The sequence below is a fragment of the Penicillium rubens genome (genome assembly GCF_028828025.1).
Source record: "Penicillium rubens strain IBT 27055 chromosome Unknown utg000002l_segment0_segment0, whole genome shotgun sequence".
Classification (NCBI taxonomy): domain Eukaryota; kingdom Fungi; phylum Ascomycota; class Eurotiomycetes; order Eurotiales; family Aspergillaceae; genus Penicillium; species Penicillium rubens.
In genome coordinates, this window is record NW_026890600.1 from 7496937 (window position 1) to 7514804 (window position 17868).

General features: G+C 49.9%; 5 protein-coding genes across 5 annotated transcripts; 2 read left to right on the top strand and 3 right to left on the bottom strand.

The window, feature by feature from the left end:
- Positions 1-165: 165 nt before the first annotated feature.
- Positions 166-1941, top strand: N7525_005269 (CwfJ domain protein; the record flags this gene model as incomplete). Its single annotated transcript, XM_061213342.1, has 2 exons — positions 166-179; positions 234-1941. The coding sequence occupies 2 exons, from the start codon at positions 166-168 to the stop codon at positions 1939-1941; spliced, it is 1722 nt and encodes a 573-aa protein (XP_061070363.1).
- Positions 1942-2799: 858 nt separating this feature from the next.
- On the bottom strand, positions 2800-4291 carry N7525_005270 (uncharacterized protein; the record flags this gene model as incomplete). The annotated part of the gene is made up of 2 exons (XM_061213343.1): positions 2800-3967; positions 4182-4291. The coding sequence occupies 2 exons, from the start codon at positions 4289-4291 to the stop codon at positions 2800-2802; spliced, it is 1278 nt and encodes a 425-aa protein (XP_061070364.1).
- Positions 4292-5992: 1701 nt separating this feature from the next.
- Positions 5993-7847, bottom strand: nimT (putative tyrosine protein phosphatase MIH1; the record flags this gene model as incomplete). The annotated part of the gene is made up of 4 exons (XM_002564952.1): positions 5993-7106; positions 7171-7393; positions 7460-7527; positions 7597-7847. The coding sequence occupies 4 exons, from the start codon at positions 7845-7847 to the stop codon at positions 5993-5995; spliced, it is 1656 nt and encodes a 551-aa protein (XP_002564998.1).
- Positions 7848-13123: 5276 nt separating this feature from the next.
- Positions 13124-16312, top strand: N7525_005272 (DNA-directed DNA polymerase POL5; the record flags this gene model as incomplete). The annotated part of the gene is made up of 5 exons (XM_002564951.2): positions 13124-13492; positions 13559-14138; positions 14205-15013; positions 15071-15370; positions 15419-16312. The coding sequence occupies 5 exons, from the start codon at positions 13124-13126 to the stop codon at positions 16310-16312; spliced, it is 2952 nt and encodes a 983-aa protein (XP_002564997.2).
- Positions 16313-16716: 404 nt separating this feature from the next.
- N7525_005273 (MOSC domain-containing protein) lies at positions 16717-17844 on the bottom strand (the record flags this gene model as incomplete). Its single annotated transcript, XM_002564949.2, has 1 exon — positions 16717-17844. One exon carries the CDS (start codon positions 17842-17844, stop codon positions 16717-16719), a length of 1128 nt encoding a protein of 375 aa, XP_002564995.2.
- Between the last annotated feature and the right edge of the window lie 24 nt (positions 17845-17868).

Sequence of the window (17868 nt, forward strand, 5' to 3'; positions counted from 1 at the left end):
TGGTGGCACATCCAGACAGTTTGGGCATTTGGAAGAATCTCATACTCTTGGGGATCTTTCATCTTCCTATTTCCCATCTTTCCCACCGCCGTTTTATCAACTTTCCATCAAAATTTTCAGCATTTTCCTCTACCAATTCAATCTACCATCAAGACAGATCCAAAAATGGCTCCCAAATGGTATGTATGTTCAGATCCGCCCGTATTCCAGTCACTAACCCAATTCATATGTAGTATTGTCATTGGCAGCTTGAACGGTCAGATACGGCCCGTGTTCACCAAGCTAGCCAAGCTGCAGCTAAAACAGGATTTCTCCTTTGCGATCATTCTTGGCGACCTCTTCGGTGATGGCTCGACTGAAAATGAGCTCGAAGATATTAACGCCTTGCTACAGGGGAACATCACCGTGGCATGCCCAACCTACTTCACCCTTGGTGACCGACCACTTCCCCCTCAAGTGGTCGAAAAGATTGAAGCAACTGATGAAGTGTGCCCCAACTTGTTCTTCCTGGGGAAGAGGGGAACCTTGAAGACAACAGATGGTATTCGTATTGTTGCCCTCGGTGGCACCATGGAAGCGACAGAGGGTAGATCCAAACCCGAGAGCAATGCTAGTGGCAAGTTCCAACCGACCTACAGTGAATCCGATGCTCGTGCACTGTTTGGGATTCACAAAACCGACATTCTTATCACCAATCAATGGCCGAAGGATGTCCGTCTAGGATCTAGCTGCGAGGTCTCTGGGGATAAGGAGACCGTGCCATCTGAATTACAATGCATTGCTGATGTCTGCGCGACTCTGAAACCCCGGTATCACTTCTCTCGGTCAGATGGTGCTTTCTTCGAGCGTGAACCCTTCTTTCACATGCCAACGGAGGGAGGTGAAGATGTCTACCCGCTCACTCGGTTCATCTCATTGCCTACTTTCGGCTCGTCGAAAAATGCTATTTATGCCTTTACCTTGGACCCAACGGCACCTTTCCCAAGCAGTATCCCCACAGGCTCCACCATTTGCCCTTGGTCAGCGGTGCAAAGCAGGCGCAAAATGCTCCCAAGCCAGAGCGAATCATACCAGCGCTACGCCCCCTCTGACCAAGATAGGGACCCGGGACATCAACGCCGCCATAAACAACGCGCCCCTCCGCCAGGCCCAGAGAACTGTTTCTTCTGCCTCTCGAACCCCAACATCGCCACCCATCTCATCACCTCAATCGGCAATGACAGCTACGTCACCACCGCCAAAGGACCTCTGCCCACAACCAACTTCTACCCTTCCCTAGGCTTCCCAGGCCATATGCTCATAATCCCCTTCGAACACTCCCCGACCATCGACCTAATCTTCGACCCGGCCATCCGCGCCTCGACTTTCGCCGAGATGCAACGGTACCGCGAATCCCTACACCAAATGCTGAATGAGAGATCAGGAGGCAAGCTAGGTGCTGTCACCTGGGAAGTCAGCCGCTCAAACGGTATCCACACACATTGGCAATTCCTGCCCATGCCAGTGGAAAAGATCCGCTCCCGACTTGTGGAAATGGCATTCAAGAAGGAAGCCTCGAACCTGGAATATTCGACGTTCAAGACCGTTCCAAGCCCCGACGAAATCCACAACCACCATATGATCGATTATTTCCGAGTCTTCATTTGGACGCCTACGCCCAGCAGCGAAGCCGAAACCAAAGGCGACCATTGGTCTGCACCTGAGCACACAGGCGTTTGGAAGACTGAATCCGGAGAAGAGAATGTTATCATCATGAAAATTCTGCCCGAGAACCGATTTGATTTGCAATTTGGTCGTCGGGTTATGGGTAAGGTGCTCTATCTGGATGAGCGTATTAACTGGAGGGATTGTGTGCAGACGGACGACGAGGAGACGAAGGATGCAGAGGCTTTCAAGGAGGCTTTCAAGAAACATGATTTCGCGATGGAGATTGAGGAATGAATTTGAGATCAGCAAGTTTCTTCTTCTTTTCCAGGGGTCATACATGGCAAGTGTGCGTGGTATGGTGAGGAATCTTTCGACGGGGAGCATCTTCGGAGAGCTACCTGTCCGTGTACAATACGATGAAATGTGACAAATGAGTCCAAATTTGAAGCCAAAATTCACAATTACAGATTTCCATGGGGGCACATAAGAGATAGGTCATATTAACGCGTCTTCCCAGGCTGTTCCGGTCAGAAATGGAAAACATCAAGAAAGAGGTCCCGACAATGCTCCCAAGATTCCTAGCGATGGCAACCCCTTGGGCTATGCTCGGATTTTCAATGACAAGATGTCCGTTGAGCATCCAATCGCAGTCTGAAACTCCTATCCCCAGATCGTGATCCCCTCGACACTAAAGGCTGGATACATGGGTCCTAGCTCGAGGACAGTCAGATGGCCATACCCTGTTATTTTCATCTACTAGGTATGTATCCATGGTATAAACCCGACAATATCCCAATCCAACAATCTGGAAACCCTCAAAGCTCTGAATATCATAAATTCTACGGCGAACCAAAGGGTGGGTCATTTCCGCTACAAAAAAATGCGCATCATCCCGAAAAGGCTGCCATCCAGGAGTACCGAACGAGTCAGACAAGGCTGACTCCAGGATACAAAAGAGTTCAAGTGGTGGAAATAACGGAAGAAAAGGAAACCTTTAATTTCAAGCCCAAATTTAGTCCGGGGTCAAGGTAAGTATGTAAGATGAAAGACGAATATGGCGTAAGAATGGTATCAAAAAGGTACAACGAGAAGAAGAGAAAAATAAATAAAACGTCCTGTTCATGAAACGGCCTCGATCGACGAGGATCATACTCAAAAGTTGCTAGAAGCGTTGACGGTAGGCTTTTTACCGCTCTGCAACAGACTCGGAGGCCTGGTGTTGTCGGGCTCGGGAATGGGGATGGTGTTGGCGTGGGGGTTATAGGTAGCGTACTCTGAGGGCGAAGCAGCCGAGAAGGCAGGAGGGGGCGAAGAAGGAGCGGGGGAGAAGCCGCGGTATGGAGGCTGGGAGGTGTAGGTTGGGGGATACTGGCTAGAGCCGAAAGATGGCTGGCGCTGGAAGCCTGGTGTCGGAGCTGCGGCTGCGGAATGGTCTATCTCCGAGGATGGAGAGAAGGCCATTGGCACGGGGCTGTAATTGGTGTGCGGCTTGTATGCAGCCACGGGCGAGGGTGCGGCCACGGCGTGGTAACCATTGCCTGCGCCATAGGAATGGTCATCGTAGGAGCCTTGGTATTGTTGCTGGTCGTAAGGGTTGTGAACTGGTGCGCCGACAGGCGATGTCACGCCCGGAGAGCGCGGTCCGTAGGGATCGTGGGCTGCGGCGCCATAGCCAGCTGCTGGGGCCGGTGACATGCCAGGTGAGCGGCGCCCGTACGGATCTTGAGTGGCAGCCAACGCTGCTGGGCCGGGGGAACGTCGGCTGTATGGATCCTGGGCAGCACCTAGTGCCGCTGGGCCCGGGGATCTTCTCCCATAGGGATCAATGGCTCCCCCGGGGGAGGGTGTGCCCGGCGAACGTCGGCCATACGGATCTTGGACGGGATTCAATGCCGCTCCCGGACCGGGAGACCGGCGTGCACGCGGATCGGTAGGCCCAAATCCTCTGTATCCCGCCGCGGCCGCCCCCATGGTTGGGTTGGGTGAATAGTCAGAGTAAGCGACACCAGGTGTGCCGGTCTGTTTTCGGTCCGGGGGATTCAATGGCTCCATTTCAACATCGTCGCGATGATTTGGGTCTTCAACATGCTTGTCAACGGCACCAGCCCAGGTAGGCATCTCAGGCAGGGCGTCCTCATTGACATGAGCCGGAGACTTAGGCGCATCGAAATGCGCAGTCTGCTGCGCGCCGCGGAAGGAGGGCGCGCTCTGTTGCGCACCACGATATGAGGGTGGGGCTGGTGGCGGTTGATAGACAGGATTGGGAGCTGGTGGAGGTTGGTGGAAGTCGTCAAAGTGTTTAGGCGTTTTGTTTCTGCGCCTGCCTGGCGGACAACAACAGCTACAACAGCACTTGCAGCATTGATAGCCGCAACAGAGGCAATTGATGATGCAAGCTAGTACGGCCAGTAGAACTACCGAACCAACGATTATACCGACGATGACGGGCCACCTTTTGCGCCAATTAATTAGTATCATGCCAGATCATGCGCAAATGGGGAAGGGAGGGCGCGCATCCCTTAGGAAGAACTCACTTGCAGTACGATTTGGCCATACATTTATCCCAGCTCGAAAAGGTGTCTGGAACCGACTCGAGATCACTCGCGGTACCTCGAGCCCATAGTGTAATGTTTGCTGGACTCATCTTGGAAATGAATAGTGGATGCGCAATGCGATAGGAAGGGAATCATCCGATTGCCAATGGCTGCGAAACAGCCTTGGGCAAGATTTTCCGAACCAACTGGATTGGAATTAGACGCAGTCCAGTTTGAATTGTAGCGCGTATGAGATGTACAAATTGTGCCGGGCTCGGAGTTAGCGAGAGGGGGCGTCCGAGTTATAGCGATAATGGAGTGGATGCGGAGTCACACAATAGATTCAATATCAGCGAAGATGTACGCAGTGTACGTAACGTACGAAATAGATGCTAGTTCAAGATGGTCGATCGAACAGGCAGCAAGTTACCAAAATAGAACATTGAATATAAAAAGAATAAAAATAAAAACTGGAGAGAGAGTGAAGCCCTAGAATACTTCCAAGGAATGAAACGATAAGTCTCAAAATGGCTGAAACAGCCAAACCGCCAAATTGGAGAATGAGCCTTTGGAAGGAGAGAAGAGAATGAAGTTGAAGCAGTTCGAGGGAGAAGGACAGGACAGAACCCCATAGTTCCCCCCCCGCTTCCCGCCTATCACATTCAGCAGAGAGACTTGAAACGACAATCCTCATTAATCTATTCTGTCGATCAGTTGGCATTTTTCCTTTTTCTTTCTTCTCTTTTGGCTTTTACAAAAGACTTGAAGTTATTTTGAAATCTTTGAATTTTTTTCATTTTTTTTCTTTCATTCTCACAAAGGGAAATCAAACATTTGTAAACTGGTTGTCTCCTCCGATTACCCTTTCCAGACCATTAAAATCTCAGGAAAACACGTCCAGGAGAGAAATTGCATGTAATACGGCAATTCTCGTTATGTACAGCTGTAAAAAGTCACTCTCGATGCAAATATTACATCCAGATCCTCCGCACTACCCAATGACACGGTTCAAAGGGTGATATTATCGGACAATTGAAAATACAAATGCTCCAGGCGAAGAAGTCAAGAGACTGGCGTTGAGCATCGAGATGCAAATTTGGTACAGCGTGGAATGACGATTAATCCACAGTAGAAAGTCTGTACAGGAAGGACCAAATAGTGGATTAAAGGGCGATAATGGTGTCAAAAAGAATGTTCGGGGAGAAAAGGAGATGCCAAAGTGTCGGCGAAATGTTCGATGAAAATCGTCATTGGGGGGTATTGTTGTCGCGGGGGGAAAAAAAAGGTCCCACGGAAGAGATATGAGAAATCGGAAACCTGGCGATGATAGGCCGAGGACGTCTTCGTGCGCACTTTTGCGAAGTTGCGAGGTCGTAAATAGACATATGAAATGGGACACTCAGATTCGTATGGGTCATGAGAGTCGATTACCCAGGAAGATCATGGGCGACGGTCATAGAGAGATGTGGCAAGATGCCACGCAAAGGAAATATTGGAGGCAGGAACCCAGCTAAACAGGGTGAGTCAAAGAGAGGACGATACTGAGAGCAGATATCAAAGAGATGAGGGAAAAGGTGAATAGCGCAGGTGATTCAGCACGCCACCGCAAATCAGACCTCGGCAGGACTGAAAAGGTCGAGAGAAATTGAGGGTGAAAAGAAAAGAAAAAGCCGCCATAAAGCATCTTGGAATGCATCAGCCAAACACCACGCTCCAAGGACAAGACGCAGGGAAAAAGATAGAAAAGGAAAAGGACAAGATGCAAGATGCAAGATAATGCAAAGCACCAAAAAGGAACGGTACTAGTCGATCTAGTAGGAAAGCATCCGGCGGCCGGGGGTCCGGGCAGGGACTGGGCTTTGAGAAAATGGAGAGCTTAAGTAGCGGTTACGCTCGTTGTCGCCAAGTCGGCAACGTCCAGTTGGGCTGTCCTCCATTTGGGGTGATTGTTCACCAAAGGCAAAAGTCTGGGCACGATTCAGCTTGGAGCGCTGCTTGACCTTGCCAAGTCCACGCTCGCAGGCAAATTCATGCTCCTTGGCACTCATCTCGACATAGTTCTGAGGGTAACAGAGAGAGCGGTGCTCAGCAAAGAATGAGCTGTATCCACCATCCAGAATGTACATATCGGGGTATGACAGGTTAGGGTACGTATCAACATTGATGGCGCGATCATGGTGTCGCAGGTACTTGGCCATGATGGGAGCCCGGTGGGCAGAGTACTCGCAGTGTAGGATAAGCGCAGTGCGGGCCTGAGGGGCACTGAAGAGTTCACCGGCGAGACGTTCCTTGTCATTATAGTTCAATGCGCCAGTGATGTGACCCCCCTCATACTCGTACTCGAAGCGGCAGTCGATGATGAGAATGTTGTCGAACTGGTCATTGAATTTGCCATCCATGAGTTCCAGAAGAGTGCTTTTGTCGATGCGAGGCAGAGAGTCCGCGCGATCCTCAGGGATGAAGTGAGGCAGCTTCATGCTGGGCGGACTTGAAATGTCACTGATGGACTGGAGGGGTGTATTTGTTGCTACCTTGGCCTCTTTATCGGCAATAACATCTGCCGGGTTCTCAAACATGCTCAATGACCGCCGGCATTGCTTGCGCGGACGCATCAAAGGGTGAGACGGTTTGCGGATTGAACTGTGGGCGGGCGAGCCGCTGCTACGAGCATGGTGGAGTGATGGCCGCATCCGAGGCGGCGCCAGGTGAGTTGAAGAATTGTTGCGCGAGATCGGACGCTCACGGGGAGGCGAGTCCCCAAACATATCCTCCAGAGAAGTGGAGGTGCTAAGAGACGTCTTCGCTCCAGTTCCAAATCGGAAGGGAGGTGCTTTACTCTCCGGTGAAGGCCGGGTCAGTCCAAGTTGGTAAGACTGAGCCTTACTCCTCGCCAGACTGGGACGCAGGAAAGTGGGCCGCTTCCTCCTGTCCGATAGGAATTCATGTTAGCGGTACTGATTTGAGTGGGTTGACTCTCACGTGCACTTACTCAGGCGGGCATAGAGGAGACTCCATCGGAGACGCTTGTAGAGGACTCGGGAGCGGAGACACCATTGGTGATTCCATGGGACTACCCCCAGGTGTCGGAGACTGTACCTCGATCTCGGCGGTGACAAAGAAGGCCGGCTTGTGAGGTAGCGGAGACATTTCCATAACGTCCATAGCTGGCGCTGGTGAAGATGATGGGAGCGGCGGGGTGGTCATCACATCATCTATATATATAAGGTATCAGTAACTACTCCGCCCTGCCCTTCTGTGCCATTGATGCCATTGCTTACCACGTCCATTGGCTTGACCGAGCATACTGGCCGTGAACAAAGACCGGCGTGGTGTGGCTAATTGGGGACTAAATATAGAGTTAGCCGGGCTTTGTCCCTTTGAACTTCATGAAACGCCCATGGAAATCTCCACATACCTTTGATCGATATGGAAGTTCTGAGAAAGATCAGCAGCCAAACTGGCTGTGGGAGAAGAACCTCGAATGGGTTTCACGTTGAAGTAGTCCGAGCTAGACTTCTTCATAGACAATTCCTTGAAATTGAACGGGTTCCCACCAAACCCGGACATTGAACCCAAAGAATAAGAAGTCGGTGCTTCGGAACGAAAGCAATGGCCGAACATGACTGACGGAGGTTGCATAGCAGCGAGAGGTGAAGAGTGCTCCATGGTGCTGCGACTGGACCAAGAAGCCGACGTTGTACAGTTTTCTGGGAAAGCAACCGGAACAGATGGAAAGGCAATCAGGCCCTGACCATAGGTGTCTACCCAGTACTAGGTCCTACAAACCGAGCTTCAAAAAGAAAAAAAAGTGGTCTCAACGCACGTCTCCACGTTTGCAATTTCAACGTTATGGGTCCCCACGATCGCCGTGACAACCAGTTTCCGGGAAGAAAAAAAAAACCTAGGTCCCAGACCCTAACCACCAACGACGAGAGTTGTATTTCGTTAAGTCACAGGATTTATCGGTCCATGGCAAGACTTCGGAGGTTTTTTTGGAGGGGGTGAATATGGTGAATATGGTGAGTCTGTCGGTTGTGATTGGAGGGGTCGGGGGAGCTCGTGGGTGCTGCAGGACTGAGGGGAAGGTCCAACAATATGATATGGATTGTCGGCGGACAGAACCGATTAACAAAGTTGTTCCTCTCAATGTCGGGAGGAATGTCGTGAGTAATTAAGAAGAAGAAGAAGAACAAGAAGAAGTAGGAACAAAGAAGAAAGAAGTGAAGCTGAAGGGATGGGCTTGTTGCAATGGGCAACGCAGGTGGGGAGGATCTCCGAATGTACAAGTATTGAAGTATTGAGAAATACTGCGGCTCCGATTTTCATGTAATCGGGAAATTTTATTAAATATTGAAATAATAGGGAAAGACGGGGAGAGTCTGTATTAAGAGGGTAATAGACGTAATATGGAGTAATTATTGTAGTAGGTATGTATAGTTAAAACTTCCTTTATAAGCGCTGTATGGTAAAATGCCAATTAAAAAAAGAAATAAAGAATAAAAGAATAAAGGAATAAAATACATTATAATTTCCAAGATCGGTATGCCATAGTAGTTAACCGTAGAGAGTAAAGGATAGACACTTCTCTAGGGGCCAAATACTTTTTGGTTGCCCGGGGCTCCCTTGCCGCAGCAACCCAGCGCCTATCACAGCTTCTCTCAGAGAGACGACCTCAGTCTACCTCTAGGGCTAAGTACTCCGTGCTCCAGTACAATAATGTCTTGGGTTTAGCTTTGTCTCCCCTGCTCAATGGAAGGAGGATTGTCTCTCTATTATACGCTATACGCCATACGCTGTATGCTTATGTCAGATTTCCTCGGAGCCTACCTAGGTACCTAGGTACTGTTCCATCTTCCTTCTTACGCATCGTATCCACCAAAAAACTTTTTCTTTCCCGTGTCAACCACAGGTGAGCTGAAAAAAAAAAAAAAAAAAAAAAAAAAAAAAAAAAAACGGGACCCAAAAGAGATCGAGTTCAATGCAAAATATCCACTTTTCCTGTTCTCGGGAGAAAAAAAAAATTTAAAGCTTCCTGCAAGTGATGGGAAGCAAGTCATGGGAAGCAAGGGTGCTACGATTGAACGGCGTCTTCTTCATTGGTCTCCAACGTCACGATATGCTTCAATTCGAAGAATCCCCTTCACTTGAAAGAATGGATTCACAATTATAGTGCAATATAGTGCTCCGATCGACTCAACTAGTCCGATTAAGAAGCCCTGTGATCGTCTTACCGAGGTATTGATTGGCCGCATCGGAGAGACCGTGGTATTTCAAGATCTCTTCATCTCCGAAATGCAAAAAGAGTTCACACTATCTTGGCCCTATTAGGGGATATCAAGAGCCGATCAGAGATTGGAATCTGTCCATGTTGTACGGGGTATGGAGTAATTCCGTACAATGTGGGATACTGGACGAACGACGGACTCCGGAGTAAATTGCCGTTCAATTGCTTCAAGATCGGAACGTACAACGTAGTATCGAGTAAGGAATGGTAGATAATCCCATTCTTCCTCTCACAATCGAAGACGCTATAGTATTCCGCTCATACATACCCGTCCTGCCCTTACTTGTACCGACATTCTTGTTGATCAAGGGCTCGCGATGACCTTCAATGTCCCGCATCCCTTCCATGCCCCTTGGTAGGGTGTTTGACCTTCAATATACATTAATTGCCCAAGGGTAGGGCTATTGAAACCTTCCTGTCTGATGACATTCGATATGCTTCTTCCAACCTCACCGAAGTAATTGAATTAACCTCACTCCGGAGTTAGGGCTACTACTAACAGCAGTAAGGATGAGCCGGGGTAATGATTCATGCGATTGACGCAATTGTTGAGACCATGGTTCGTTCACACCTTAAACAAGTTTATTAACACAGATTTAGTACAACATACGGAGTAGAGGTCGCGTCTCATTCAGGCTATCAGATGCGATGTTTATGTTTACTATGGAGTATCCAGCAAGATCTCAGATTCGCCACCATCGGCTTTTTTACTTTGTACAAAGTATATCCGGAGTATTTTCGAAACTACTAGTCGCTGAAGTCGGCTCTAGTCATCCAGTCATAGTGCTCTGGTGGACACTCTCAGGATTCACTACTGCACCCCACGGTGTGCTATTCTGGACCCTCTCCGTGAAACACCGGAACGAGCTTCACTGGGTCATGGGATATCCGGTCAATCCGAAATGCATCAACGGGTCTTTTCAATATTTACAGTTGCCTTCTGCATTTATCAAAGGCATTGTTACACACCTCTCCCCGGTGGCAGACGATGCGGTGTGCAAAATCCACGACGCGTTCGGATAATTTTATTGGCCCGTGATGCTACGTCATATCTCCTGAACATGACAGTGCTCCGTGCACTTCGATGATGTCCTAGTAAGATACTAATGAACCTTGGAAGTCGAAGACTCAGGCCTTGAAAACTTTTGAAATCTTGAATCCTGAGAGGTCGGATCGCATCGATGGTTGTGCTGTGTTGCGCCATGTTTTGATGTGATAACACTCGAACACATCTTCACGAATCACAAAACATTTCACTTTCTCAGGCGCTTGCGGATGGAAACCCTCTGGGCTGACTGTATCAGCCCAACCCGATCTGCCTCTCTGCGCCACGCAGAGTCGCAGCTAAGGTGGGGTCGGAGAGGACCCCGATGATGTGACCGGTCAATTGCATCACAGCGCCATGTGCGATGGGGCCAGTCATGTCAGCTCTCCAGCCGACAGCCTTGGTCGCTGCGGGGTTCATCACATTTCAACTCGTGTCCTGCCAGATACACCTGCATGGTTGTTGTCTAGGCCTTTTTCCCCTCCGTGCTCTTGGACATTTTCCCCTCTTATTGTCCAATGTGATGTCACGACCTTGTTGATTGTTGATGGCGCGTAAAACCTCCGGTAAACAAAGCCACGAAACTAATGCGTCGTCCCGTGATCACACATGACATCAAAGAGATCCCAGAAAGATCAAGATTTCCGACCTTTCTCGACTGGGATTTGATCTGTATTTCGGTATTATACATCTCAGTACTGGAAATACCCTTACCCTATTATGTTTTCCCCTGGTCCTTTTCTATATTTGTCAATTAATCTTCTCCCGGGAGCCCCCGATCTGCGCCGCTATTGGCAACCCCAGTCATTTATGCGCCAGCTTCGTGCCTGTCAGCTCTCTCTCAATCGTGCTATCACTTCTTAGTGACGCCCTACTCCCTATTTGGAAGCTGGCGACTCTCCATATCACACAGCTCCAGTTGTGGTCCATATCTACTCCGTACTTGTCAAATGCACCCAGCGTGATAGATCGAGACGCCTACTTAGACGCCGCTGGACTGGTATATTTCTTAACCATCTTCTACCGGTCTAGACTTTCTTTTGTAGCACAAAATAGGCTGTCTTGATATAATATATTTGTTTTGTGTTTTACTGTATCTAGACCACCTTAGGCTAAACCCATAACCATCCCCGTCTTTACTTAAACACCGTGTACTCCCCAATCCCAGTACTCAGCCAAATTTCATTCCGAACTTCTGTACAGCCTCCCAAGTCACACAAAACCGTATGATATTGTGACAGTTGCATAATCAGGCAACCCGTGAAGCCCCTGAACGCCCAAGATCTGACACCCGACTCAAACATCTATCACAACGGTTGCCAGGACTCCCAGGCCCACCAAGACGCCCGACTCCATATATTATCAATCCGAGACCCATCAGCCTACATCAAAACCACCTGCGCAATGCCCACGAAATCCATTCCCACATGTTACCAGCACGACGACTACCTAAAACTAAAAACTACTTAAACCATGCAGATCCACGGCAGACGATCCCCCATCCGTTCCAACACATCAATTCTGATACAGAGGTAATTTTCTCCCGACTACATAATATTGATTCTGTCAAACGTCAAACGACCTCCAGCCAAATTGATAGTTCGATGCACGGTTCCTGCTTTTCCCTATCAAGAATATGTCGCTTTGTCCGGCATACTCGTATACAGATCAGCCTGGGGCGGGTCGGTGCATCCGCGAAATCAGCACAAGCGGAGCCCGGATCCTGAAGCTCGGATCCAGCGCAATTAGCGGGTTTTCCTCGGCGACATACGATTGTATAAATGGATGCTGGTTTCCCGGTTGCCTTTGACAACAGGATAGTTCTGCGTCTGGACTGGTTTGAGGTTGATGGCTCAGCTGGAACTTCGGTGATCTCGTTTTTGAGATTCGTCATTACCCCTGAATCAGTCTGGACTTCTTTTTTGACCCCGGTTTCTCTGACAGCTCCGAATACACCATGTGATTTCGCTATTGAAATGCTGCTTACATGTTGTCCTGCTTGATCTGTTGCGTGGTTTTTGAGGCGTCTTTGCTGCGGCTCCCAGGGGCTTTCAGCTACTTGGCGACAGTCTAGGTCTTGTGGTTTTGGGGGCTAAAATTTTGCTTGGCTGGTATCGTAGGCTGAATATGTAGCATTTGACTTACGGGGTAGTGATTTCGAATCTCTCCTCATAAAGCTGTGGGCAGATGAAGGTTGCGTTGCTCTCCAGGGCTCCAAGTCTCGCTGAGAATGGGTCAGATGGCACAATATATATGTGCTTGGAACCTTTGAATATCTTCGCACATATCTTCGCACCGCCACACTTGGTTTCCTAACAAGTGCAATAAATCATAAGCTCCAGGTCTCCTCCTCAATACTCTAAAAAATTATCCACCTTTAGTGAGGTCGTTTGCCCGTCTCTTTGGAGCATCAAAATCCTTATCAGCTTATCAGTTGACACTAGTCCGAAATAGGCTAAAGCATGAATTTTTCTGAGCAACTCGAACGGCCGCAAGGAGTGTTGAACGTGCCTTTGGTTTGCAGATCTCCGTTGTCAAGGCCTGAGAGCGGATAATTCGATCGTTAATTGAACCTCGCACATATCCGCCATCCCCAAACCCCCAGACTCAGTAATGGGCCCTCCCTTCGCCGGTTCAAAGCGCCGCCGCGAACCTCACAATGTCGACGTGAAGCTGGTGGAACTCTACGAGGATCTTGCTAGCGAAAAAGATGACATTCGCCTCAAGGCTGCCCAAGCACTAGTGTCACAATTCACTCCGGACCAGAACCCTGCCGATGAACAGATCAAGAAGGTGCTGTCGAGACTCTTCCGTGGTCTCTGCAGTAGCCGCAAAGCTGCTCGAATCGGATTCTCAATCGCCTTGACCGAGATCCTGAGTCAGGTCTTCTCATCGCCGAGAGAGACATCACGCTTTGGCTTCTCAGATGCTCTGAACCTCTGGGAATCTCAGTCGAGTTCCTACGGCAGCGAGTCGGGACAGGTTGGTGGCTACGCATAATATAAAATGTCGCACGCGCTAATTAGGTTATCCTTCCGGTTCATATAGGAGCAACGCGACCATCTTTTCGGCCGTCTTTTCGGCGCGGAAGCGATCATCAAGTCTTCCGTTCTGTTCCAGCCCACCGTGCCCTTTGAGCAATGGACCCAGGTTATCGATCTTGTTCTCGAACTCGCACAGAAGAAGCCATGGATCCGCGAAGAGTGTGGGTGGATCATCTACCAGTGTGTCTACGATCTGGCTGCGCGCAAGATGGAACCCAAGTACATCCAGTCTGCGCTGGAACAGCTATGCGTGCGCGACCTCGCCCGGTCGCCCGAGGGTGTTGCTATCTGGTTGGCGGCGAAGGATATGTTCCCCAACGCTACCTTCCCGAGCAAAATCTGGAAGCATGATGATCCCTTGGATTCGAAAGAGCGCAGCAGTATGTCGAAGATCATGAAGGAATCGGGTGCAGCGGCCAGCGAGGGCGAGAACAAGGTGAACACTGCGAAGTCCTCTGGCGTTTGGAACAACAAGCTTCACTTCGCCTGGGATGCGGTCCTGTCTCGCACCAGTGTAGAGGCGAAGGACAAGTCGAAGAAGTCTCGTATGACCTTCACTGATTTCTGGACTGAGGTTGTGGACAGTAAGTACCTATTAAACAGCGGAATTATACCTGAGATACATGGAACTAATAAAAACCTCCTCATAGATGGATTGTTCGCTGCCGCATCCTCGGACGAGCGTAAATACTGGGGCTTCCTTCTTTTCAACAGAATTCTCAACGATGGCGGGTCGCAACAGGCCTCTCTGATTTTCACCAAGAATCTCATGCGATGCTTGACGAACCAGCTCGCCGTGGAGGACCGGTACTTGCACCGAATGGCCGTTAAAGTGGCCAAGGCAATCCAGGCCCGTGTGTCCAAGGAGCCTGAGTTCGCAGCTGCAGCCATCCGTGGCTTGATGGGAACCAGCGGCACGCTGAACTTCGACCAGGCTACCAAGACCAAGACTGTTGAGAAGATCGTTGCCGAAGCCAACCACGAGGCATTGGAAGAGATTGTCCCATTCTTCGAAAAACTTATTCAAAATCCTGGCACAACCGAGGAGAAAACCGCCGCATCCAACCGTCAATTCGTCGCTGGTCTCCTCTTGTCAATCGTGCGCTCCAAGGCTTCTGCCAGTGAAGACGATGCGGATGACCTCCAAGCAAGTCTTGAGCAGATTCTGTCTATCTTCGTGCGCTTTGCGTACTTCATGGATGCCGGCAAGGGTTCCACTGTCCCTGAGCCTCCTCTCTCATCAGCGACACAAGAACTCCTGCGCAATCGAATCAACTCCTGCTTGAACAGCCTTATCTCCAACCAAAAGTTTGCCGCTACGCTCCCGTATGCTGTGGTGAAGCAGATTCGCGATGCAGCCAAGTCTGGCGAATTCGGCAAGTTCATCATTGCTATCGATGAGAAGCTGTCGGAATCCGTGAAGGCTGCTTTCAAATCTCTGAAGAAGTTGTCTAGCAGGGTATGGTGCCCCCCCCCCTCATCGGCCTCTTGGACACTTATACTGACTACAATATAGGAGAAAAAGGAGAAGGGCATGGCTGCATTCAAGCTGCTTTACTCTATGACTATCATGCAGGTGTACAATGGAGATGCAGACGCGGTATCCATGCTTGATGAGCTGGAGTTCTGTTATACCAAGTTCCTGGGCGACAAGGAAACCAAGACAGAAGATGCTGGTGATGCCTCGGATGCGTTGGTTGAGATCCTTCTCAGTTTCGCATCCAAGCAGTCGCAGCTGTTCCGTCGTATGAGTGAGCAGGTGTTTGGCGCCTTTGCTAACCAGATCACCGAGAACGGGTTGGAATCTTTGACCTCGGTATGTAGCCTCAACCTCTTTCAGACATGCATTTTCTAACTAGATCAGATTATTGAGGCCAAGGAGAGTCTTGCTGGACAGCAAGAGATGTTCGAAGAGCAAGACGATGAAGGCGAGGAAGAAGGAGAAGACGACGATGACGATATGATGGATGTCGATGAGGATGAGCTCGACAGCGATGTTGAGGTTGTCGAAGCCGGCGGCTCTGGCTCTGGGTCCGACGACGGGGAGGAGGAAGATGAAGAAGATAACGAAGAAGACGCAGAGGAAGTCGCCGCCTTCGAAGCCAAGCTAGCCGCAGCTCTCGGCACACACCGCGCAGACGAAGACGCGTCCGACTCCGACGCCGACATGAACGACGACGAGATGGACGAGCTAGACGACAAACTGGTGCAAGTATTCCGCGCCCGTCGTCAAGAAACCTCCCACCGAAAAGACAAGAAAGACGCACGTGAGAATATGGTAAACTTCAAGAACCGCGTCCTGGACCTGCTCGAGATATTCGTGAAGAAGAGCCACACCCGCCTGCTCGCGCTAGATATCCTCCTGCCGTTGCTCCGACTATCTCGCCGGACCAGCGTGAAACAGATCGCCACCAAGGCCAACGGAGTGCTGCGGGAGTACACGAAGGTGTGCAAGGGCAATTCGCTCCCGAAGATCGAGGACGATGGACAGGTAGAGGCGCTCTGGGAGCTGCTCCGGTCTGTTCATAAGGAGGCTAGTCACAGTGGACCTATGGGCCATGCGACTGCTTGCAGCCAGGCTAGTTTGCTTGTTACTAAAGTGCTTGTTGCGCATGACAAGGATGCTATTGCGGGTGTTGTGGACGTTTACGCCGCTACTCGCAAGGATCAGCTCATGAGCACTAAGTGCCATGTGCAGCCGTCGTTTTTTTCCGAGTGGAATAACTGGTGTGTCTCTGCGAGCAAGCAGTTGAAGTGAGGTTGGGTACTCTTGTATAAAGATTGCGAGTATGATCTGTCGCTAGTTATCAATATCAATGCCATTATCATGTTCATTCAACGATTACCGTCTAGTCCACCTCTAAATTACTACTACGTTTGGTCTGGTATCTCCCTTCCCTGGTTTCATATCAAGATCTATCGTCGCATATATATATTAAGTAAACATCAGCTTGGAATGATTGTTTTCAATTTTATGAAAGGAATGAAAGGACCTCGGCATGTATTCCCAGATTTACTCCAAGATATATAACAGTGAGAAATGTGAAAAATACGATAATTTTATGTTTGCCATTTCAACATCCGAGCTTAGAATGCCCTGCTCTATGTATCTCGTCATTGTATACTGTCTCCTAAGATCAGGACAAACCATAGAAAACCCCCCTAAAAGCCAGCAACATATCGATGCCCAGTCGTCTCCTCCAAAACCTCCAACTTCATCCCAACCTCAATAGCCCCCTCATTACGCGGTGCGCTCAACATCCCAAAACAAGGCTTATACTTACTCCCCTCATCAACCCTGCGATACGAAACAAGCGTATCCCACGGCTGCTTCTTATTCTTGAGCGCCGTATCTGGATCAACATTAGGCACCTGGCAGCGCGCACAACGAGCCACAACATCCAGATCCAGCGGAGACTGAATAGCAGCCCCACTGTCCCCAGCAGAATCACCAGAAATACCAACAGCATTCCGACCAGTAATGCGAACCAACTTCCACGAGTCCTCACTCCATGGCGCCTTGCCGCGAACAACAATATTCGGACGGAACCGCTCAACAGTAATCGGGTCTATACCCACCTTTCCTAGACGAGCATTGAGCTCTGCCAGCGAAGATTCCGACGCAATCTGTACAGGATGCACATCCGGAAAGCCGGTCGTCTGGACGCGACCCAGACGGTGTGGGGCGCCGTTACCCTTCAGCACGCGCGGGGTCGGGCCCTTGTGGACGAGGACAACGTCGCGACCCAAGAAGGCGGAGAAGGGGGCGTTGATTTCGTCGCTGTACCTGTACCCGTCTGTGTCTGTGTCCCAGATGTGTACGGGGCCGATATTTGTATTTGCCGCTAGCCATGGCGGGGATGGATGGGAAGGGATGCGGATTGTATGAAATTGACGATCTTGGTCTTGGTCTTGGGTGGATTCGTTGGATTCAGGTTTCGGGATACTCACGACCAACTCGTCGCCGTCGGCACTTAGGGCGGTGCGGATGCGGGTCATGTCGGGGATTTGGCGAATTGTTAGGAAGGTATTTGACGATGCGTCGACGAGCATCCAGCGGCGGTCGAGGTCAAGGCCATGCTGTTTTAGGACTGTTGATTGGACTTCTATGCCTCGACAGGACTTTATAGGGTATATGCGCAACGAGATGATCTCCGTGGATTGTTTGGGACGCTGGCACCATAGGAGAAGCTTGGTTGGGGATTGGATCAATTTGGGCCATCCCGTGAAGCGCGGAATCAGAAGGATTGGAATCAGGAGTATAAGACCTAATATTACTGCCGACGTCATGTTGTGCGACTGCAGCATGTTTGC